This window comes from Formica exsecta, unplaced genomic scaffold (assembly GCF_003651465.1).
Source record: "Formica exsecta isolate Colony F162 unplaced genomic scaffold, ASM365146v1 scaffold262, whole genome shotgun sequence".
NCBI classification, from domain to species: Eukaryota; Metazoa; Arthropoda; class Insecta; order Hymenoptera; family Formicidae; genus Formica; species Formica exsecta.
Window position 1 is genome coordinate 170,209 of NW_021849885.1, and position 25,699 is coordinate 195,907.

General features: G+C 37.9%; 1 protein-coding gene and 1 long non-coding RNA gene across 3 annotated transcripts in view; one reads left to right on the forward strand and one right to left on the reverse strand.

Moving 5' to 3' along the window:
• The window catches only part of LOC115236910, a 50,051-nt gene that overhangs the window by 4,691 nt on the left and 19,661 nt on the right, over positions 1 to 25,699 (forward strand). For both annotated transcript variants that reach the window (XR_003884279.1, XR_003884278.1), the window contains one exon: positions 25,362 to 25,423. This is a non-coding gene — a long non-coding RNA (uncharacterized LOC115236910). The remainder of the gene's footprint in view (positions 1 to 25,361; positions 25,424 to 25,699) is intronic.
• LOC115236907 (kinesin-like protein CG14535) overlaps positions 70 to 25,699 on the reverse strand; it is a 110,306-nt gene continuing 84,676 nt past the window's right edge. The window contains exons 4-11 of the mRNA XM_029809639.1: positions 20,787 to 20,984; positions 8,365 to 8,577; positions 6,545 to 8,191; positions 5,725 to 5,973; positions 4,803 to 5,255; positions 4,262 to 4,537; positions 3,516 to 3,782; positions 70 to 3,085 (exon numbers count right to left, since the gene is read on the reverse strand). Of these exons, the coding sequence (XP_029665499.1) occupies positions 2,913 to 3,085; positions 3,516 to 3,782; positions 4,262 to 4,537; positions 4,803 to 5,255; positions 5,725 to 5,973; positions 6,545 to 8,191; positions 8,365 to 8,577; positions 20,787 to 20,984 (3,476 nt within the window). The 3' untranslated portion in view covers positions 70 to 2,912. The remainder of the gene's footprint in view (positions 3,086 to 3,515; positions 3,783 to 4,261; positions 4,538 to 4,802; positions 5,256 to 5,724; positions 5,974 to 6,544; positions 8,192 to 8,364; positions 8,578 to 20,786; positions 20,985 to 25,699) is intronic.

Here is a 25,699-nt window from a genome sequence, read left to right on the forward strand (position 1 = left end):
AATTAATGATTTACATATATGACAGCTGATATTTGATAAGGATATCTGGAATAGAGACAATTCGGGATGCACGTTGTAAATTGATCTTTATTACAAGAAATTACATGACTAATTTGTACATATAAAATATAAATATCATACAAGTACTATGGTACAGAAACGCATGTTTTCCGGCGGAAAGTGGAAGTAGATCGCTAGTTACAATTAATAATTACTATCACTATAATTCGTTATTATTACTGTTGTATTCACGGCAGACGGACTGAAACGCTCTTGGCAATGTTTTTAACTCAGATTGAATCAGGACACGCGCGACGATAAGTAAACAAATATATTACATGCACGAATTTTAACGTTAGACGCGACAAACCATAAAGATATTTCCCGTGATTTTCGAAAAGACGGAAATGAAAATTCACTTTCTTGATATAATTTTCTTGGGAAGATTAGCAAATGCAACATACGTACAATAATTATCGTAGATGATCGCGACAATTTGAATAATCGATCAACACGAAAAATCGTTATTTTGTTGCGATAAACAATCAACAAGATATATCGAACATTTATTATTAATAAGAGAAGGAACCGACAGATAAAGCAATGACGACGATTTCAGCGGCAAACTCATCTTTGATCGTTGATGAGCGAGATACGGAGAAACGAATGTATAGGATCTCTTTAATTAGCGCAGGGCAACACGAAGGAGTCACTTGGCAATCTTATACCGTTCCACGAATCTGTGAAAAGGACGTTTGTGCCTTCGCATTTACATCTCGTGTTTAACGCTAAATGCGGCTATCGAATATTTTGGTCTGCAGCGATTTTCGCTGTGCGATCTCAAAATTTTATATTAGAGATATTACACTTTGAAAACTCAATATTTGAGATGCTCGAATTTAATGCTAAATACAAAATGTAAATACGTGTCTATATATACTTGTGATAATCAGTCGCGTGTACGTCTTTCACTCACGGTACTCACGTACAATATTGTTTTGCATTGTGTGTATATGTTTCTGTATGCGTGTGTGCTTATACATATATTCATATACATATACGTGTGTATCATGCATAAACTTCAAGGTATAACAGTTTAGGACGAGAAAAACGAGTCGTGTTTTTTCCATCGATATCGGTCCCTCACGACACGCATCAGAAAACTAGAATATCTCTGTTTCTGCCCTTTCTCTCTCCTCCTCTACATTACTCCCATGCCGATTTATTTTTATGCCATCTATTTTTATTCTTCCCGACTTTATCCCCGCCTATGCTTATATCCTCTTCGCGTCCTCTCTTCGCATAACATTCTCACATCGGAAATGAGAGAATTGGGCTTCTCATTTCTTTTTCCTTCTCTCTCTCTCTCTCTCTTTTTTCTCTTTCTCCTATTTCTCTCCCCTTTTTTTTATAAGTTTCAATAGCACTCGCGCGAACGTTTTTTACGATTAGCAAAAGTTTACGGTTTATTCTTATTCTCATCTCTCTTCCTTTTCTTTCGTGCGCACGTTTTTTCTTTCTTTCTTTCATTCAATCTGTTCCTTTTTCCGCTTTTTTCTTTCTATCATTCTCTCTTTCGCGTCTTTCTAAGTGAGTTACAGAACCCTACGAAGTGCGGTAACTGCTGATAACGATTAAAGCTACGATAATACCATGAATTAACGTGCGTGTATTAAATACATTACGTACGGCGCATTTCGTTAATCGATTGATCGTTAATGGTATAAAAGATTTCTTTTTGCACTATTTTGGCAGTGCGTTGCTCGTTCACCCACGGCAAATTTCCCATTGCTTTCGTTTGGCTTCCCCTCAAAATTGAAGCTCGATATTTTAATGAAAAAATTTGCATTTTACTTCTAACATCTAACTTCTATTGTTACGAAACCATTTCCATCGACAATCTAAATTAACTAGCATGGCCGAATTTCTTCTCTCTTCCTGAATCATAACGATATCATAGAGAAAGGAAAATTTAGCCACTCGCTGCTCTCTAGATTGTAGACGATCTCAATTGTTGATAATGTATAATCGAGATTGTTTGTGTTATTATAGCTAATATTTGCGATATCGTTTATGATCGGTTTTCTCGATTTTTATTCGATTATCTTTTAATTCGCGGTTAATTGATTCGATCACGAATATGGACGCGTGTCGTATTTTTTCTATTGAGATAAATACCTCTAGTTTATCGCGATAATAGTTTTATTCGCTTGTTTTGTTTGTCGCTGTTTTCGATGAATACGCAGTTTGGCCGGTTGGCCGGCAGTCTTTTTAGGTCGGAAATCTATCTCTTATAAATTATTAATGGCATCAGTCAGACAGTATGGCAGCGATAATATTTTAAATGACTTTGATTAATAATAGAATGTGAAAACAAAGTATCAACTCTCATGTACATAAAACAATTAATGCCAATGTAAACGCGGCACGAACATTATTCTCGAAACTGACTTACTTACTCGTGTCGCTATAATAACACGCGAAGAATTACTTAACATCTTCTTCCTGTATCCTGAGAAACATCGTTGAAACTGAAACAATTGCGAAATCTCTAACACGAATACATTTTTCGTTAAAACTCTATAATATAACTTCGATAAGACACGTGCGTGTGCGTGTACGTGTGCGATATTTCGGTGAGACTTTATTAGGTTTTCCTTTATTTCTCGTTTAATCTTGCTAGTACCGTTTTAGGTTTAACAATAGCGACGATATACGATGACGATGACGGTGACCACAATATATCATTTAACAACTACTGGACGGAGTCGAGCGACATCGACGCCATTCTTTGCTAATTTATTCCATTTTATTCGGCGACCTCGCTCGTCTCGTTTCAACGATTAAATTCGTAGGTGGATGGGCGGGATTGGTGATCAACACGCGGTCGTGCGTGCTGATCTAAGTCTACGTTAGGTGATTTTAATCTCGGCCGTTGTCGGCTGCTGAGGACAGGAGTCGAAGCAGGTGACCAGAAGAACGTGACTCTTACAGGCCTCCACTCTTTTCTGTAGAATGCATGTCTCGACCGTCAGAGCTTCCAAAAATGACGGATTTCGCCAGTCCATACTGTCCTCCACGTACACTATTTTTAAAATCAGATATGATCGTAATGATATGTACATATCACTGATCAGAGTTTATTATACATATATTATAAAATTATACATATGTGTGTGTGAGTTTATATGTAAAAACATTATTAGAATTGTGAACATAATAATATTCATTATTAAATCAAATTTATTTGAACATATATACATATATTTATATGAATGATTAAACTATTAAATTATATATGTTACAGTAAATTTAATGAAATCAATTGCTCGCATAATTATTTAAGATTTTTAATTGTTTATGTATAAATAATGTCAGATTATATTAAAAAATTGTGGATACACACATTTTCTTTTACAACAAGTAATGCAATGGGAGAAAAAAATTAATATATATCTGTACGTAATATTCGAATCTGCTGCTGATTTGCATATCACGGGAAAGCCGATACTTACAATTATAGTCCCAGCGAGTGTCGGGCACCATTAGGCGTCTTTTGGCATCGCGTAGCTCCAGCCTAAGAAGGCGCTGGCGCAGGCGCAGGCTGTGTATCCTGGACATCGTTCCACGTGGATTCGAGCGCACCCGCGCGCGTCTGTCCAGGATGTCTACGTCCTCGCCTGTATACGCGAGAATCGCCGACGCCGCGGGCGGCCCCGGTTGAGCCCGGCAGTGGGCCCGCGACCGCCGAAGCTCGTACCCTGCCGCCCGCTGTTCCACCGCTGAAACACCCGCACAACGTCGAAGTTAGAACCCCCAGCGCGCCACCTGAGGAGAATCACCGTACGGTGGGATCGTTTTAGAGAGCTTGCGTATCTTTTTCTAGGAATATGAAGGCGCTTCCGACAAGATTTTCGTGCTTTGCATACTTGACTGGAGTCAAATGTTAGATAGTCTTAGAAAGAGTTGAGCATTAGATCATGACAGGGTAAATAAGGAGCGAGATGGGGCGAAATTTCCATGCGAAGCGAACTGAAAAAATCGACTAACTACATAAAAAAAAAAAAAAAAAAAAAAAAGAATAGATTTCTCTGAAATTTTTTTTTATATTTTAATTTCACATAAGTTTTTTTTTAAATATATATCGATCCCAGTATAGATTATTTTTTTTAACTGCCTTATTAGCGTAATGAATAATTTTGATATCGATCGACACGCTTTTTCAAGAAATATGAATAGTCGAAAAATACTTGACGATTACCTTGATGTTCCTGTAACGCTCCGGTTTGTCGGGACGAGTCGCTAGCGATGCTGCTCGTCTCGCTGTCTCTAACGATACTGTCGTAACCAGAGCTCTCGGCACGATGTCTGGACAATGTAGCCGGTGATAATTTAGCCGCTCGCGGCGTTGTATCCGCACCGGAATCGGAGCTCTCCTTATTGAGACCGAACGAGGAGCCGAGGCTAAGAATCTTGCGTTGCATTCGTCCAGAGGATGGCGCCGGAGATGGCATCGATAATTGCAAGGAGGTGCCGCCTGAAATATAAAATATAAAAATGTTATTTTTATTATCTTTAATATCAGAACAGTGCGCTAATTTATATCGACAAATTTATTAATTTTTAGGTAAAAATTTATTCTAACGTGCAATTCAATATTTCTATTATTTAAATCAAGAATTAGATTCTATGATTGAACTTTCTATCGATTTTCAATCAACGTAAATTTTTATAAAAATATCGTAAAGGCATTAAAAAAAAAACTGAAAGCGTTTTTTTTAAATTTTAGCGTCTGTTCGTACCTTGAATCTTTAGATCCTCTTCGATGTCGGATTTTCCTGTTACCGTTCTCTCGGACCTCTCGGCAGCCGTGAATAGCTTCTTCGCCTCTATATATTCTTCCTCGGGATCCGAGCCGGATGCTCCGTTTCCGGGTATCCTTTCGATCTCCTCCTTTAGGTTGGGATTCGAAGCGCCATCCGGATGCCTCAGATTGGAGATATTGCAGTCACCCAACTTGCCGCAGTACCTTCTAGGACTGGCGAGATGGGCGACGCTACTGGGATACCAATAAGAGGCCGTGGCGGGCCTGGACATGCTCTGGCGACAATTATCGCAGATCTTTTCTTGATCGGGCTTGCCGGCTATGTACGCGGGTTCACTGTAGATGCTGCCGTGATTGCTCGCGTTGTCGTTGAATAAGACATCCGAAAGGGACAAGGATTGACAGCGAGACGGCGGACGGAAGACGGTCGCTGCTGGAATTTGTCCTGCATTAATGTTATACTGGATGTAGACCGCAGATTGCTGGCTGTCTTGATTAAAATCTATTACTCTACTTTTGAAAATGATGTTTTATTTTTAATCAAGCGGCAGATCTCGCGGCTTTAATTTTTTATTTCGATTATCGTAATTCTGTTGTATCTTGTTTCGTATTTTTTCAATTATTAATAGAGAAAACATAAGAGAATGGATTTATAAAATAAAGCACTGTTGTTTACGCGAATTTAAAAGTGAATCAAAATCTTAGATTTGGAAATCGCTTTCAATTGCGACGCGTTGATCGAATATTGTGAGGAATTACACAGCTTGATACGTGAGTAATCTTGTAGAGATAAACAACGTTCGTCTCTTGAGAGAATTCAATGTAGCGGTAAAAGAGAGAAATCTGTCTGGTTTTTGCTGTCTACAGAATTGATCGAGTCTCCAATCGCGAAAACTTACATGGAGCATCTCGTACGTTGACAGTGGAAGAGTTTTCTCTCTGGTAAGTCACGGAGTTGGAAACGTTGGCGAGAGCGAGTTTGCTTTGGTAGAGCTCGTGGAGGCGGGCCAGCTGATCGAACTTGTGCCTGGTCTCTTGCTCGAGAAAGTCTTCGTGGTCGAAGTATGGCCTAGGTAGAACACCGGCGCCAACCGGCGGCGGATAATGCGGTCTGTATCTCTCCGTGTCTGACATCACTGACATGGAGTCTGGAAATTATTTTTCTATCTCGTACCTTTTTCGTCCGTTCAAGTTTATATCTTATCGTGCAAGAAGTCGCCGGATAAGAACGACGGGGGAAAATAGCGGAACTATGAGACAGCTGTCCGCTTTGGTTTGTAGAAGGGGACGCAATGACATATAATTATATCGGAGTCTCTGTCTTCGAGAGAAGTGAATTATTGTTTTCTACCGCATGGTCTATTACACGTTTTCAGGATCAACAAATCGATTTCGAGACGATGCGGTGAATAGCTTTTATAGAAATTTATTGAAGTTTTTGTGACAAAAGTAATCGCGGCGAAACAAAAGTTGAATGTGATTGTATGATTAAAAAAAAATTTTTTACAGGAATTGTTCTATCTTGATCCAAAGAGCGAGATAGAGAGAGGGTACAAGAGAACGTATAACTATAATAAATTATAATAAAACAAACTAGTCAGCCTTCGTAAATTAAAAAAAAGCTTTATATATAAATATTTATTCTACATTATAATTAATATTGAAATATAATGAGCGTTTAGAAAACTGAGTATTCTGCATAAACGAAAATTTACTCACCCGTGAAAGTTGACACAACAGTGAGATTTTCTTGGCTAAGAATTCTTAAAGGATGTTCTTCTTGATCGCTCTCAGGCAGAGGATTTTCACCCATACATAGCGCGATGTCTTCTTCAGTCACTTGTAAACACGAATCCTGCATGGGTACTGGTTCCAAATCTTCCACTTCAACAATCTCTAAAATCTCGTCCTCCGAGGACAAGGAATGCCTCGAAGGTAGAACGATATCTTTATGTGACAGATTCAAACTTTCCATGGAGACTTCCCGGCTTACTCCGTTACTGAGTGGTTCGATCAACGGTAACGGCGGAGGTACGACGATTTCTTCATCGTCGTCTTCGTCATCCGGTAGATCGAGCTTCCCCTTTTCGACACTGTCATCCATCACCGGGCTCGCCGTCAAATCTAACCCTGAATCCGTATTGGACTTAACGTTAAGTAGATTCAGCTTGGCGCTCAATTTTTCGGTTATATCCTCGATCTCGTTCGCTTTCAAGCTATCGCTCTCCGCTGTAGACAATGATGTATCGTCGTCCTCCATCCCGCCGCAGGTTTTGAACTGCGTCAATTCTTTAAACTGGCCGGACGACTGACCGGAGGACATCTTGGAAGAGTCGAGTCGCGGGCCGGCGTGCTTCGTCCGCTGTATCTGCGACGATTGATTTTCCACCCATTTTCTAATCATGCTCTTCTTGTGACTGTCCATGAAACCGTAACCGGAAGATGCATGCTGATGAGCGTGCAGTTGCAGCGCCGGCGCGCTGGTCAGTTGCATCGGCCCGTCGATCCACGTCTCTCGTTTGTGATGCGAATCTTTCAGCATATGTCTGGCCTCCGCGACCTTCGACTTAGAAATTCTCGGACCGTCTATCCACTGTTCGTCGGAGCCGCCGCTCGGCGCCGCTACCGGGATCTTACTACCTGGTGAATCATTGATCTTGGACACTGAGGACGCGCTCTTTGAGGAGGAATTCTTCCTCGCCGGACTCGCTTTCGGCGTCGCGCTGTGCGCCGGCGAGGTCTGCTTCGACGCGGTCTGCGTCAGCGTTTTCACCGTCTTGGATTTATGTGCCGGACTGCGTTCCTCAGGAATCTTGCTCGGTCTCTCGGCGGCGGAACCGCGGAGCACCCTGCCCATCGCGCAACGATTGTCGCCCGAATTCAAGCTGGGTATATAAACGGGCGGGTGTTCGCCGTCAGTGGCATCGTCGGCGCTCGGACCGACGTAAATTACCGTGTCGGCGGATAGATCACTCGAGCTGGGATCGCACTCGCTGTTCTGCCGAGCCGCCTCCTCGCCGGAACTGCCACCGCTTCCGGTACCTTGCGTCCCGCCGCCGACGAACTTGATCTTCCGACGTCGCATCCGATGGATTCTCGACGCCAGTTGAACGGTAGTGAGCGTCTCCGTATAGTGCTGGGCATTTGGAGATACATGAGCTATCATAGCCGCGTGGCAGGTCAAAGAGCCGAGGCATTCCTTGAGCAGTTGTGTCAATTTGTGTTCCTTGTACGGCAGATGCTTCTGACCGTTAAAGATCGCGAGGAGAATGTTGCCCAGACCGGAGAGAGGAATTCCGCCTGAGGACTTGCCGCGGTCTGAATTTCCTAGATCCATCAGATGCAGCCGACTTCTGCCACCGGCAACTATGCAGTCAAGAAATATGTAGCGCTACTTTTGAATTTTATAACATGGAGCGAGAAAAACGCGAGAGAATATCATGTACATATTTATACCGAAACTCTGAAATAACGATGAAAAATCGGACGGTAAGCGAAATGCAGTGATTCAAGAGAATTCGAGACGAAGATTTATTTACCTCCGCCCTTGCCGGCGACGCTGTATTGGTACACGTGCAATGTATAGAGCATATGCGCGTCGCCGTCCTCCCGTTGACGACCGGCGACCGCCGCATCGAGGTAGAAAGCTGCGCGTTCCGCCGTAGGCGCACGGAGCTCGCTGTGCTGCTGCAATTGAAGGGTACCAAACAGTGGATCGTCCCTGAGGTATACGGCTGGCGACTGTTCCGAGTCTAGGAATAAAAGAACGGCCAATGGTTACGTAACGTTTACCTTGAATTTTCGCGAAGAAGATAATGCAGATTTTATATGAAATATTCTTATATAATAATATTCGCATCTGTCGCAGATATAATTTTATTTTTATCATGTCGTTACACGCATCAGAGATCCTTCGACACATTAATGCGATAAAAGTTTTATTATATTACTAGCATTTTTTCTTATTTTATAGTATAAATATGTCTTTTGTAATATAATATGTCATTCCGTATATATTATATATGAGAAAGATATATATATACAGGGTGCGGCATTTATAGTGACGCGGGCATATTTTTCGGAAACGAAGTGAGATATTAAAAAATGTTTCAGACAAAAGTTGCATGGTTTCGAGGGGACCACATGATAATTTAAACCGCCTTTTACTTTGTTACATTAACGGTATAATATGACGATATCTGTGCATTCTGATTATAAAAAAATGATAAAAGCCAAGCTCTCTGTTTCCCCCCCCCCAAAAAAATACATCTTGCATCGCGCGCAAGATTTTATCTCGAATTCACGTAAATTCCCTAACACTCTTTTTATTCGATTCCATTATTTCACGGAAAAATAATATTCGCGAAGAACAGGACGAATAAGGCTCGAGATGCAGGTGCGCGCTACTCGGGGCCGTAAATCGGTCGAAGCGGGGCTCGAGATATCCATGGGACGCCTCGTTCTAAATTACGACGTCGATAAAACGTCGGAAGATATGTCGCGGGAGATACCTACGTTTCGCTATCGCGCTTTATCACGCGTCCGTATACTATACGCGGCCGGGGACAGTCGGTCGTGGGCTTACATGCGAATAATCAACGTAATGCGAAATACAGCAGTAAATAGTGATCAGCGTAAAAGGGCAATTACGAGATCGGCAGGGAAATACGGGCGCGTGGATCAGGCGATCGAATCAGGCAATCTTCGTATTGTTGCTGTTTAGTCGTGCAAATAAAACAGCCTGATCGTAAAAGAACGAACATAGAAAAGCAGTTAAAAGGATAGTTACTTGGATAAAAGAAATTTCGAAGAAAGCACTGCGAGCTATCAATTATTGCGAATTGGACACGCGGTGATAAACGTCGCGATCGCGTGTGCTGTTGCGAAATGAGTCGAATAAAAAATAAATAAAATTACAAGCTAGATGAAGTTTGATGGCTCGTGGATTATATGTGACGTGATGGGACATAAAATTGAGTCTGATTCTTATGTAGAAAATGGAAAAACTGCTATCTCCCTGCTAAAATATATAAAACGTAACAAAAAAATTTTGCAATATTGATTATATGCGTAAAATCAAGATAAATGCATACTAAATAGATATAATCGATATTTATGTATAAAATGATTTTTTTCGAAAAAATGTCTCAAATCGCAAAATATATAAAATAAAGAAAAGGAAAATAATACTACAGATATCTCGCATGTATTGTACGCATTCACGTTGTTTTTCGCCCAAAGATATTTGAAATCGTATGCTCTATGGTGGGAGGAGGAATGGTTGGTAAATTGAAAAAGCAGACTAAGGATTTCTTTGCGTCGTTACATCGGAATCCAGTAACTATCTGTGAGAATGTTTAAAAAAAATTGCGATAGTGTATTCATGCGGATTTTCGATCGAGAAACGCCCGAACTATAATTGCGAGAATTGCAAATGATAGTGCTATTACATTCTTGCCAGGATTATCTACTGTAATACCACATGAAAATTTCAAGGAGTTGGAAATTAAAATATCGATTTTAAGTCCGAGCAATACAAAAACTTGTGTAACATCAGAATTCAGATATAAATACATCTCATAACCGAGAAAAATTTATCTAAAAAGTGACTAAAAAATTAACGTAAATATTGTTAAATTTTAAAGCGTGGTCTTTGACAATATGCTCTTTTCGCATTAATGATGAGAGGTCAGTAAAGGGGTCTAGAACGGACGTACGGAATTTAATTCAAGTAATGCTTTTCGAGTACTTAGCTTTCTATCCAGCACTGTGTATTATATAATCCGTCTGTCTGAAGTCATCTCTCGTCGTCGCTCTTACTGTCCACACGTATATTTTTTTATGCGTCCGCCTTTATGCACTCGGGACTCTACGACTGATACAGTTGGACGTCGTTCGCGTTTATACGGTGTTTAGATAACCCCACCCACGTTTGTAAATTGCCAATTAGCCTTTTACCGCCGCGAGCTCGTCTCGGCGCGCTCCTACCTCCGACACGAACGTCGTAAAGGACGCCAAAGGAAGAACGTTAAAGGATAAGGACGGGGTGCGACGACATATGCCGCAGTTTATTTCCGCCCGGCCGTCTGCAACTTTTCACATCTGTTTCTGCCGGAAACCTTTTACCGTTCCTTTATGCCGCGCCGGGAAAATGGCCGCGAACCTTGCACCGAGCCCCGAAGAATGAGCTCCGCGCGAGCTTTCATCGAGTCATTGAACGATTGATTTCGACTATATCCGATATCATAGACGAGAGGTACTATAGTCTGAGCCAGTTGAGCGTGCGACGAGGGAACAAGAAGCGCGCGCGAAAGCAGGAAGCGGGAGTATCCTTACCAAAGCTCCCTTGATTTCCGTAATTTGCGAAGTCTCAGGAAACCGACTTAACCGTAGTAGATGTTCGATAATGAAATTCGACGAAGCGTACCGAGCATACATATAGGAAAGAGGGAGAGAGAGAAGCGATATCGGAATATTAGCATTGATCGGCGATAATGCACGCGCTCATTACAGAAATTTATATAATTCCACAGATCCTGTATACCAAAAATTTTTAATAATAGAAGCGCGAAAGTGAGCGCGATAGCACTTCGCGAGATTTTGTAAGAATCCGGATTAAGAGAGGTATTTAATATTTATGAGACGCGTGAAGTAGCCCGAATAAGACCGCGGTTTCGTCGGCTTGTGCTGGCATTAAGAACGCTGTGATTAAGTAAGGAGGAAAGTTGATAATTGTTAAAGTGGTAAAGTAAGGAGGAAAGTTGATAATTGCTAAAGTGGTAAGAAAGTACATTGCTTTATTGCATTTGATGTTATAGTTAGAAATGAATTTTCTATAACGCCAATATATTTTTTATTCTTACATTATGAAACTCTGAAATATCTTTTTAACTTTTATTTTACAGATAACAAACATTTCTTTAGATTTCAGAAAAAAATAAAAAAAAAAAGAGCAGACATACATCAATATAAATTAATTTCGTCAGAAAAAGAGAAAAAGGAGACAGTATATTATTAATTATTATATATAATACATCATAATTATATATATAAATATTCCTGCCATTTGTGTCACTTGATATATCTAAATATATGAAAGATGGATTTATAGAAAAAAACTGCATTTTATCATTATTATATAATTCCGATACAGTACTATATAATTCCGATTTTATTATAAATTTTCCGATTTCTTGATTGAAAAATGACATAAACGACTCCGAAACGAAGCTTAAACTTCACAACTGAAACATGAAACTCTGAAATTCACGACAGACTCCGAGGTAATAATAAGGACAGCCCGGTCGAGTCGACGTTATACGGATATACGCGCAGACGCGTATATATATATATATATATATATATATATATATATATATATATATATATATATATATATATATATATATATATATATATATATATATATATATATATATATATATATATATATATATATATATATATATATATATATATATATATATATATATATATATATATATATATATATATATATATATATATATATATATACACTACTCGCGTATAATAATTCACACAGATACGGAGCGTGGATGTACGGTGCAGAGGCGGCGTAGCAATATCCATAAAAGGGACCGGAGGATGTAATATTACAGGCATCTGTGCCCTGCGGTGTAAAAGTACCGCGAGGAAGGAGACGACGAGTTTGCGATGTCGACGACTACGACGCGAAGCTCGCGACGGGGTAAAGGAAAAGCGAAATGCGGCAGGAAAAAAAGCGATCTGCGAGCAAAGCTTTCCTCTCCTGCCACGGAGATGCGTAATGGACGCGGTTCGACTTAGGGCAATTGTGAACGAACGAGTGTTCGCGTCGCGGGTGTTAAAAAAAAAAAAAAAAAAAAAAAAATGCTTCCACACCCTATCTCTCTCTCTTTACCTCTATCTCTCCACCTCCTGAATAAATCGTTTTTCGACGCGTTTCGAATACAGTTTCCGAGCCCGGTCCCTTCGATCGTAACAGTTCTCATCGTCGCTGGGGCAGAAGGGCAGTAAAGGAAATCTGTTTCGCCTTTCCGGACGGCCGGCTGCGCCCCGGTACGCGACTTGTTTCCCGAGCTCCGCAATATTTCTACGAGAAGTTTCTCGCCCCGAACACGCGTATCGTTATGAATCAGAGCCCTTCGGGACGGTCTTATCCGCTTGCATCGTTATTAAAGCCGGTCGACACTACGTCGGGATTTCTTGACGCGAAGTTGGGAGGTTATTAGATTATATTGATCGCCTTTCCTTATTTTGTGTAATATATTTTAGAGCTAAAAATAGAGAATTAAATAGCTAAAATGCGGCACATGGGAACATATTATAAGACTTTTAATGTTACATAAAATAAGCTTCGAGTTTAATAATTTGCCGCACTTGATTATTTTTATAAAAAAAAGAAAGAAAACCTTAATGATAATATTTCATCGAGTTACGACAAATTTGACATCACTTTTTAGGGTATAATTGATTGAAGGGATTTTATATAGAATTTGAGGACAGAATTATGCATGTAGCTCTTTCTCTGGAACAAGGTAATTTTGTCCTTTACAGTTTAATAACGTCTTACGGGTTCTTGACGGTTTAATATCCTGAAACACTTTCATTTCATGGACTCCAAAGAGAGAAAGAGAAAGAGCGACATCACGGTCATTGACACGAGTTTCCAAAGGTCTTTCTTAGCATATAGAATCTATATTATATAACGTGATCTATGAGAGAAAGCGGTCTTTACAATAGTTATGAAAATTGTTGGTTGCAATCGATCATGTTACTCGTCAATAGTTTACGACGAACAAAACATCTGTTATAGAAAAATACAAAGTATAAAGTGTGGATAAATAGATAACTGATGAGAAATACATAACATCGTCTGATAATATTCGAAAGATGATATATCCTGAAAAGTATATTCTACGTTAAAATACCATACATCACTCTCTCGAAGTATTCTTATTTCTCCGTTCACTTCTCCGTATATAAGAGTGTATTATAGAGACACATCGGTCGACTTTTCCGGAAGTGTTGAGATTGATGTATCGACTGCAGCGAGACCTTTCCCTGTCTTTTCCTTGTATTTGCATGGAATATGATGCCGCTCGATTCGCAGAATACCCAATGTATCCATATACAATATCACGGGAGGGGGGGAAAGGATTCTTTGGCGCCGAAGAAAAGGAGACGAAGGGAGAATAGAAGAAAATTAATGAACCCTCGAATCGCGTATTAAAGTAGATGCAGTCGGCGTTTTCGTTGAGAGCGGCAGAGGACGAAGTCTGTATAGCTTGAGGTATCTACATTTACCGAAATAAGTGTCACTAGAATCTCCCCAGACGTAGTGGACGAACAACGCGGATATGAGAGCGACGTGGAAAGGTTAACGAAAGTTCAACGGCGCCGACATCTCCTCTTAAGTGAAGGAGTCAGAATTAATGGACGAATTATCGCCCATTGCCGACAGACGACGTGCAAGAAACTCTAAAGAAATATTCTTTTTCAGAGAGATACGATTGATCTTTTCGAAAACGCATTTCCCGTAAATCGCTTTTCGCTACGATGTGCTTCGGATGTTTGTTTTTTTTAGTCGTTAACTTAATTTTTTTACCGGCGAAAAGTGTCATCGAGAAAACTATAATTTTAATTTTTAATGTGTTGCAAATTTTTTATCTCTTCTTTTGAAAAATTAACATAGTATCTAATACATTTATCTAAACTCACGTTCACTTAGTACTTAATTAAATATTTTATTAAGAATTTATTTATTTTCTGCTTTATTGCTTCTTCTTTGCTCACGTCAAGTCATTTTTGTTATATAGAAATAATACACACTCAAAAAAATTAAACATTTTAATTTCTTTAGAGACTATATTCATTGAAATATTTTAGTATATTTCTAACAGTTGCCAAATTCAACATGAATCCCTTTGTTCGTTAGGAAATAATTTGCCGCAAGACATTTTCGTAACTTTTATGAGGGGATCGACTGCCAGATCTACTTCGCAGCGAGCAATTAAAGAAAACCGTCGTCTTATGTACCGGGTAGCTTCTGAGCGAACGGTGCCGGGCAATGGACCGTGGCCGACTTCCCCATGGGGTAGGAAAACTTATGGCCGTTTCGGAAACGACACGCTTTCCTCGCTCTACCACTCGGCACTTTAACGGCACTCGTCTTTTGTGCTTGACAGCGCACGGCAAACCGCCGGTTACGATCACGATGATCTTAAGTCAGACAGTCGTACGTAGAGATGTAATTCTACGATTGAAAAAAAATTTAATTTTAAATAATTAAAACAATTTACAATTTAAAAAAAGTAAATTATACAAAGAAATTATAGATAAATTTATATTTAATTGTTAAGAAGATACGGTATAAATGCAATATATATTATTTTATCATTCTACGGCGATTTATTAAATGATATAAAAAGAAAAAAATTGTATAAAGATGAATTTTTTTAATAAATATTGATATAAGTTTTTAAGAAAACTTAAAAACTTATATCAATATTTACTGATAATAATTAATATTAATATATATTTTATTTAAGATAAAATTATTAAAAGAACAAAAAGGTATAAAAGTTGCTCTTATACTGCTTTATAACATATATTTTGTTATGATGAATTGTGATTGTTGTTCATAGTCTTAAAAATTGTTTGATCAAAATTCAGGATTCAATGTGGTGACTGATAGTTTACCGAGCTGCTATACTTTGAGCTATCGAGTCGATGGTGTGGTATCGCGGTTATTGATGTCCCGAGTATTTCGATCGACGATTCGGTTAGCAATCAAATTGAGTATTAACAAACAGTTCGAGTAATCGGACATCCACAGAACGATAGTCGGCTTAGTGGTGAATCACTCCGAACTATGGTTGATATTTTTCAGGCTAGCTAGTATTGCCAGAAACTCGAAATTCTGTACGATATGATTCAGATCTGTGATCAAAAAAATTTAATTTAATATTGATCAAAATTCAACATTGATAAAAAGTTAAAAAAATTTAATTACTGTTTGTGTCGTGTAAATATGAGAAAATATACAAAGTAATTAAACTTTACATTTATAAAAGCAATAATATATAACAGTATAATTAAAAAAGAGAAACAACTTTTTTTTAATATTTGTAATATTTATAATAAATTTTACATATGATACGAAATTTTATTAAATTGTCATTAATACTGCAGCTAATATTTGTATGTATTAATGTCTTTTCCCGAATTCTCTATAAAAAAGAGCTTTATCAATTTCTAGAAAATGGAGTTTTATTTTTTTGTCCGAAATAGATCGATCTCATGTCGAGTTGAATAGTGATTTTTCACATTTCATCTGAGACATAGTAGACAGAGAATTTGTTGCATTCTGTATACAATCAAGAAAGCACGAAATGCAAAATGTGTAGCAATCTCCTTTCATCTTGCGTCGCATTTTCTATTCTATCTTCCTTTCTTTCTTTCTTTCAATTCGTAAGTTTTTCACACTTTTTTTCACTTGTATGTCATACACATTAAAAGCTGCCGACGTGGCGTTTCGACGTTTTGTTTCTTCACTATTATTCTCTACTTTCGTTCTTATCTCCGTGAGACCGATACGTGAGAGAAATATAAAACAGTAACGGGTGGTGAGAATTATCGCAAGCTTTCTCTCGCTACGAGTGGATGGAAACCGGCGGAAAATATCCTCGATTCTCTTCTTTTGCTTGCCACTCCGTTCGTTGATATGCATGACGGCCGATTAAAATGAATACGATTGGATGAAATCCTCTGTTCACCACACGGGGATCTGTATAAGGTGATTCAAAGTCTATCTCTTTCAATTTTCGAATAAACGATGGAACGTTGGTAGTATTTTCATTGAAAAATTCATTGAAATCTTGATAAAAAGAATAGAGCATTTTTAATAATTTATATTGAATCAAATCAAAATCAATATTTTTACATAAATTAAAAGATTCACTGTTAATAACAATGATATTAATAAAATATAAAAGAGATATGTATTAAAAATATTATGCGAAAAAATAATTATATTTAACTATGTGCAATATAATAATTTATTTTTATTGCTCATTTTTATTTTGAAGTTTTTAGTTGATTTATTACAGGTTACAAGAAATGCATTATACTTTTAGCACTGTTATTATCAATGATATTGAACCATTGATGTTTCGGTGCAATCGTATATTTTAATATAATGATAAATTATTTAAAGGGTAACTCTGAATCACCCTGTCTACCACTTTCCTACTCGGAAATTCCGGTTTATTTCGATCAACAGCTTATATATGAATATAAAAGCGAAGCGTGATACTCGGAATTATTTTGCCGTTGTATGAGGGAAAATTGTTTTTATGTAGGCGTTACGCGGATTATAATATCGAGTTATAATATATTTACGCGAATGCGTATTGCCGTTTTTTTTCTAGTATTATGCATCGTCGATCGATACATATTTATTGATATGTGTATTATCTCTTCTACAATGTTATTGTAAATTTGGTTCTATTGCATATACTTAACTGCCGAATATCACGAAATAATCACATTATGAAATAATCAGAGACATCGATGAAACTATAGTAATTTATAAATGTTCTTTAAAAGGATTCTCTGCAATAATAATCAGGTACGATAACTTTTGTCTGTACAATGATTTTTTTTTAATGGGAATCTAAAATTTAATATAAATTCATATTAAATATAATAAACTAGTAAATACGCTTTTAGTATCAATTCGAGCAACTCATCATTTACACATTAATAATTTATATGTGCGCTAATGGAAAAAAGAGCTCTGACATTTTTAATATTAATGGTGAGCATGCATATTTAAATTATAATGAAGGCTTTATTTAGACAATATGTATGTAACAGCCAATATGTAAATCGACAGAGAGAACCAAGTTACTCACTTATGAATGCATTTATTTATTAACAGCCGGTGCGAAGAAGTAGCTATTCTAGTTTTAAGCTCGGTTAAGTATTAAATATTCCACCGCAAGTTGCCTCTATTATTGTATTAGGGCGTTAATTAAATATTCCATTGCATACAGTTAGAAATAACAAAGATAAACCTTCGTTCGGAGACACTCTCCCCCTTTTGTCAGAGGTACCCGCGTAAGATCCAGACGTCGAAAACTTTAAATAATTACCGGGCGGGATTATCAAGTTTCCTGGGGAAAACGCGAACTCTTGGAGGGTGCTGCTATACTCGACTTAAATCTTGAGCGCAAAACGCGCTGGTTGCAGCATCCGGCAGTGGCGTAACTAATGTCCTTGCAGACTGAAAAGAGGTAGAAAAAGCTACAAGAAAAAAAAAGGAAGAAAAGAAAAAAGTCAGACGAACAAGATAAAGAAAAGTAAGATAAAATAAAAATAAAGATATGCACACAAGAAAAGAGTAAAAGATTAGAACTGGTTATTTGCATGTATTTTCTATTCTATTTTTTATGTACATTATCATATTATTATTTAAAATGATTACGAAGCTCGAAAAATTGAAGAGCAAATTAATTTTTTATCAGAGATGAATAATTAAAGAGCCTATGAATTTCTTTGCTAGTAGACCTTTCAAAAATTCTTTACGCCATTGAGTTTCGGTTGAAATAAGATACGGAGGAAGAAAGAGAGAAGAAAAGTAAAAGATGGGCGAAGGGGGAAGGATAGATTTACGAAGTCAAGATAGTTCTCTATAGATACGAGTTAATTATTTAATAAGCTGGAAAATTAATTCCATCGCATTTTAATTAGTCCGTAGCTCCAGAGAAAGCGGAAAGCTGCTTGGCGTGATCGTTAAGCCAGCATTCAAACGACTTGTCCAATGTGAGTTTTACGCAAAATGCCGTGCATCGCACATACTCAAGGAAGATTCGGTTATACTAATAAACGTCTTAATTTCCGTGAATGCAAAATCCCCAGGAGTGTCTCGCGACATGGAAATTAGATTTTAGCGTACATGTTCGAAACTATGTGGCGAATTTTTGTATTTATAATTTCAAAATCTGTGAAAATTTAAATCGTAGACACATTGAGAATATATTAATATTTATTCATTGATTAATATTTATAAAGAGAGTGAAAGAGAGATTTTGGAAGTTTATAATGTCTGATTAAAAACATTTATTTGAATTATACATTCAGTTCATTAAATTAAATTATAATTCGTGTGATGTCCAATATCAGAGAAATATTACGCGAATTTATATATCCCATTTGTGGAGCAAGAAGGAAGATACTCTAGAGCAGACAGTCCCGTTAATTTTCAGGGCAATGTCCTTGACGATCATTCCCACAAGTACACTATAGCAGTCCACCCTCCAAAGAAACGACTCTTTATTAGTCCAGCGAGTCCTTGATGATTCCTCGAGATGACATAAAAAGAAACAGATAATAAAAGTAATAGAGAGAGAGAGTTGTTGAAAGGGAAGAGGAGTAGCGGTCAACATGAAATAGATGGAGAAAATAATCCTGTCTTTCAATTTTACGGATCAAATCGTCCACTTGGCCGTCCATGAAGACGAAATCAAATTGCAGCCAATACCGAGTCTCGTTCTACTTCCCAAATATTACCGCGAAATTCTCCGCGCATCATTGTCGATCGAGAGAAGACAATTTCGACGTTCCGTACTTTCGAGCATCGGCCGCACGACCGGTTTTCGTCGATTCAGAGACGTCGGAGATCAAGTCGGAACGAGTGTGCGTATCAGGCAAATGGAACGTGCGAGCTATTGCAATTTCCGTGGAGAATTCTATACGCGACGTGGCTCCGGTCCGGCCGTGCTTTGTCTTTAAACTCGATCATAGCCATGAAATGTTCGTATTTTCGAGGGAATGTTCTTGGCCGTTCTCCTGACGATCCTCCAGAGAACGAGATAAAGGAATATTTTTTTATTTAGCATCGTCTCGTAGAGTTTGCATCTCAAAAAGTATCGTATAATAAAAAATAAAATTTATGCGATCTTATACAATATTCACAATATTTTTTAGTATACTGATTTACATGAAAATTTTCAATGTATGTGTATACATGCAACCAGAATTTGTCTTTACTATTTCGACACCGACTACAATCGAAACAAATATATTAATCTATGATTGTATTCGTCGCGGCGCGTATTAATCCTGATTACGTGAGAATCATTGTGAGTTTAGATGCGATTAGAAACCATGATCTGAAAATCTATGGAATTATCGCGCGAGTATTATACAATGGATATAATACAGCGTCGGTGGCGACTACACATAATTCGTCTAGCATTGCTGCCCTTCTACGGCATTAATTAATCTAAACAATTATATCTAGCCGCATTGTTCGAAACATCGAATTAATTGCGGGAAATGCCGAACTCTCCTTTCACGAGACAGCGAAAACGCTCGAGATAGTTTCGCGCTTCTGAATGTTAGAGCAGATTAGGTTCTGTCTGTGAAAGAGACTCTATCATCTCCTATCTTCTCTCTTGAAAAGAAGGATAGTTTTAAACAAATGATTAAGGCAAATTTCTTCGATTAGAAATCAAAGTGCGATTTAATCAGATAAAAAATCCATTAACAATATTATACGAAGCGCTATGTTTATTGAATAATGATTAATGAATACGCACTAATGCAATCTATTCTGTTGCATTGTTAAATTTTTGATTCATTGTTTTTATAATTTTATGTATGTCCAGTTTCCTATTAAATTAAGCATCGGTCGATAAAAATTTAATTCATTTATTTCTTGGTAATTTTGTATAAGTCGTGATAGGAATTTCTTATTCTCTTTCAAGGAGTAAAAACAAGTGTTCGTATAATCGAGTTCTAGCGAATATATATACGCCATTTGTAGTAGATTGGCGCTAAGTGGATAACATTAATTAGGAACGAAGAAATGTGAACAAAAAGTTTGTTCTCTTTCACGCGAGGATACCTCGCGACTAATTGGAAGATTACTTACCGTTCGCGTGCGCTGCAAGCAGGTCTCTCAATTGTTGCTGACCGGTGGTCAATTCTACGCAGCTGACCCTGACGCTAAATCTAGCGCCGGTTCTCTGTCGTTGTTCAGAAATTCCGCGGAAGAGCCACGCAATGGCACAAGGAATTGCGCCCAGTGTATGACCAGCTTCCGGAGTTCCCAACATAGTGTGAGACTTGCCTGAATAAGAGCAAAGAAAACGCTTGTATTAAACATTGCGAGAAAATGCTTACTGATTACGGGCAATGTAAACGCGGGATTACATCATAGAGAGCAGAAATGTTCAGCGTTTAAGCGTGCAATGTAAATGCAAATGGCGTAGATGAAAATTATGCACCGCTATATTTGAATTAATTATAACTAGTTTACATACAGTACAACACTGTCCACTTATACTGTTTATTCTATAAAATTCGCGTGTGCGATTTAAATATTTTTCGATTTATATATATACTTCTATACTTATAGTTAATATGATTTCTAATTAAAAACTATCGAGACAAAATATTTAAAAATGTCATAATAGTTGGACATTCGTTTTTTTGTCGAGAGAAACGCGCGATGGCGGGTTAAAGTTAATATTTTGAATGATTCTTGCCAGACTGACGGATTTATTGCCGTAGGGATCGTATTAACGCCCGTAACCGGTGCCGCCTGTGCAACCGGTATGTGGACAAGCTTCATTGTTGATTGGCATAATCGCGATTTTCCCCCTCGCGTGTCGCGACGAATCAATTCACATGGACGAGTTCGAAAATCCCGTTTATGTACATGGCTGGCGTGCGAGCCGGATGGGTGCAATAATTGCGATGCCAGATTTGCGGTCGGGTCCGAGCGAGCCGCTTAATTTGTTTACTATTTAGTGAACGACAATGTAACGGCTAGAATGACAACCGAGGATTATGCGGAAATAGACGAACGATAAAACTATCGATCGATTATTTTGCTTCTCGGTTAAACGGCGCAAAATAAATATTAAAATTAATTTATTAGCAACAATAACGAAATATAATTTGCAGAAAAATGGTCCGGTTATATATTTAATGGTGATTTTAGCATGAATTACGATAACGACGTATACTTTGCGAAACCTTCGGCGCAAAAGTTTCGGCGAAATTGAAAACCGAGCTCAAACGCTCTTCTATTGACAGAGAAATAAAAGAGCTCTTATTAAAATCATAAAATAGTCCGACGAGAGCGGAGACGACTTATGGCAGGGGGTATTACGATACGGAAGGACGAGAGGTTGAAGCGAAAGGCGTAAGATCCAGGCGAAGGGAGGCCCTGGTCGGCAACGGCGGAATAATGGAAAAGCAGCAGCCGCCGTTGAATCTTAAACGTTATTTAATTGTCTTAATGTAGGACGGTGAATTATGTTGTTATTTAATTAGAAGCACGGCGAAAGAGAGGGTCGAGCCATCTCATCGGTAAGGAACCGCATCTCGAGAACTTTTCTCAATGGCTGATTTCGCTTCGGAGAATTCGCGCTTCGTCGGAAAGATTCGAACAGTCGAACCGCAAAAATTCCGCAAGAATTCGCGCTATGCCGCCGCGAGATTCGCGGGGCCACTGACGATGAGGCAGAAAAACGGAGCGATAGCCGCTGCATTCTCAGACGACCGGTACGATGCTTTCTCGTATGGATACTTTTGAAACGAATGAGAGTGATAATTAAAATTCCACACGAGAACCTTGTTATATGAGAAAAATATCAAGATCAATATTAGATTATGGTAGATTGTGTGTTTATTGTAGTTTTCGCATTCTTACTCATACTATATTTTTTTTTTCTGGTAACGGAAAAGCGATTTTTTCGAAAAAAAAAATGAAATCTGTATGAAAATATTTTATTCTATATTTTAGACTTGCATTTGCAGGAGGAATCATCTCCATTTCGCTTTGTGTTACGATTTCCGATACATCCCGCATAATTAATTATAAAAGAAATTTAATATATATACATGTATATATGTATTGTTTCTCATACCGATATTACAAATTTATATACACGAAATTAACAAGAACCGAATAAACCCTTCCGCGGTTATGTAGAACAGAACCGAGAGAGAAGCGCGTGGTTCCTTTGACTGAATCGCTTACTAAGGTTATCATTGTCAAGCGCCGTTTTTGAAAAAGGGACGAGAGGGAAATCTCGGTGCATCAAGCACGCGTGCTTCTTCCCCTCGTTGTTGCATAATCCACTTTCACGGTCCTTCCGCGATCTCAAAGGGTTCGACGAGGTGTCCGTCGCGCGGGGGTAATTAGGAACGCGCTACAAAGTACAAACGGGCCCATTGTCGTCGCTATATCTATATGCGCTACAGCTCTCTACTCGCCCTCTGTCCTTTCGCAAGAAACAAGTCCCGTTGCTTTGAGAGCGCGAATCTGTCTCCTTCTCTTCCCCTTCTCTCTCTCTCTCTCTTTTTTTCTTTCTCTCTCTCATTTCTCGCCCTTCTTTCTCTCGGCACCGTCTCGCTTATCCTCTGTAGTCCTTCTTCCCTCGTAGTTTCTCCGCATACAATTTTTCAGACCGCGAATGACAGATGTGCACGCGAGCGAGATGCAATTAGTTGCATCGACATATGCATCGCACGTGCGAAATAAAAAACAGCATATTCTGGACACTATTTTAAATATCGCCGGTCTCATTGGATTGCCTTTATCTCTCGTATTTTTTCCTTCCTTTTCTCGCAGATTCATGCAAATCTGGCCTTTCCCTTAGTTTCCATCTTGCTTTTTTTATCCCTTCACTATTCTATATAACTGCGGTCAGTCCCTCTTTCTCGTCTTCTTTTTCGTCTCAGAGGATGATGGCGTAAGGAGTTAAGAAAAAATCTGGATGTAGAAGGGATGAAAAAAGGAGAGAGCGAGGAGCTGAAGCAGCGAGAAAGGAAGAGAGAAATGTTCGCGTGGAGATGATCAAAAGCAGTTTGCTCGCGGACTTGCCTGAAGTATTTTAGGTAGAGAAAGGGAAGATACTACGTGAATTCGTTTGGCTTCTTTTTGCGCGGTTCTTTGTCTACGGTCGTTGGGCTCTCTTATCTTTCCGACGCGCTTCCTTTTATTTTTGATTTTATCGATTCCTTTTTCGTGCGCCGCAAGAAATCCCGCTCGATTGCGCAAACTTCGATATTGAAGGCCGACGATTTCTCAAGGCGCCATGAATTATGAAACCATATCAGTCCGGGAACGATGGAAGCTGGCTAAAAGCCGCGCTTTAAAAAAAAACTGTAAATTTACTTTATTCTGAAACCAATTTTAGAAATGTGGTTTCTTCATGGACATAGACATTTTATTTGCGCGACCTTAGAGGTAACTATTGAGAACACGATTATTTTATATAACCATATCTATAGCAATTTATATGCGAGAGAGAAACAATTCAATTGTTGTAATAATGCGATCTCTTCCCGCGTGTTTAATTACTATATTATCTTATTTATCTAAATATATAAGCTTTCACGTGCTTGTCTATCAAATATTAAAAAAATTCTCCAGCGAGAAATATATACAAGAAACTCGGTGCGGAAATATTATTCCACGAAATATCATTCCACGAAGTTTAATTGGTTCTGATACCGCCTGTGAGAGAGTAGACAGTAGACGTCTATCGCGTTTTATCAAAACTTTATTCCAGTTATAGTCGATATCAAAAATATTTTAATGAACATTTTTCATGCGCGATCACGATTTAATGAAAAAAAATATTCACCAACGGATTATTATTTCGATCTCTCTTAGATTGTGCTGTATTAAAATTCGAAAGATACGAGGGAGAGAGTGTGCCCCAGTGGCATACATTATCGCCATTCCTTCCGGTCTCACCTCACTGTTCCTCATTGTCGCTCCCCTTGTCTCTACTTTCTTCCCTTTTCTCACTCTTTTCCGTACCGACATTACAACCCGAGAACATCCTCCCTTCTGTGTACTTTCCACGCATAATCGTGCATTTGCATGCAAACTCGATATCACTACTTAAAATGTAAAACAACTCTGCGCTTCTATCGACGCGTTTCTCACAGCAGCAGAACGAAAAGAAACGAACAGAAGGAAGAGAACACCTAAATAAATAAAGAATAAGGAATAAAGAAAAAAATTCTCGCGGCATTTCTCTCCAGAGAGGATATATATATGTATATATCATCGATATTCTCTGGAATAATTTATTTCTCGATTCAAAGAGAATATGCGAACCAGTATATGAATCATCTTTTATAAATAATATAAGTCTATCTGTAAAAAATCTATATCACTGTTGAATAAATAGTTTGTAAAATTTTGGATTAGACAAGCAAACTTGTGATTTATCAATCTACTTTTTAGTTTCTACAATTTTCTTCTATCTATACCATAAATAAAAAATTTACTTTTTTTAGTTATTTTTTTAGAAATAAAAAATGAATTATTTTTGGAGTCTGACCAAAATTCTATGTACATATTTGGCACTTTTAAAATATATAAAAATAATAATTTAAATATATTATTATTTATTACATATATAATTTGTTCCGCAATGAGATTATTCTATTTCATAACTATCGGAATTTTTTGTTTCAGATGAAATTCAGGATTCCAATTACAACACTGTGTTCACTGATAAGACATCATAATAATATCAAGTAAGTACTATAAACATAATAGGTAATATTGCATTTGATAGAGATAAAAGCCATAAGATCAAAATTTTGCAAGATATTCACATTTCACGTAATTATTTTTACGACGCTTTTCGACGAGTTTTGCGCAATCAAATATACAATATATTATATCGTATAAACTTGATATTACTCAGATAAGGAAAGAAAAAAACATATAAACTGCAAATGGAATAAAAATCAATACAATTATTTAAAAATATGAAGTCGATAAAGAAAAAAATATTATATAACATCGCG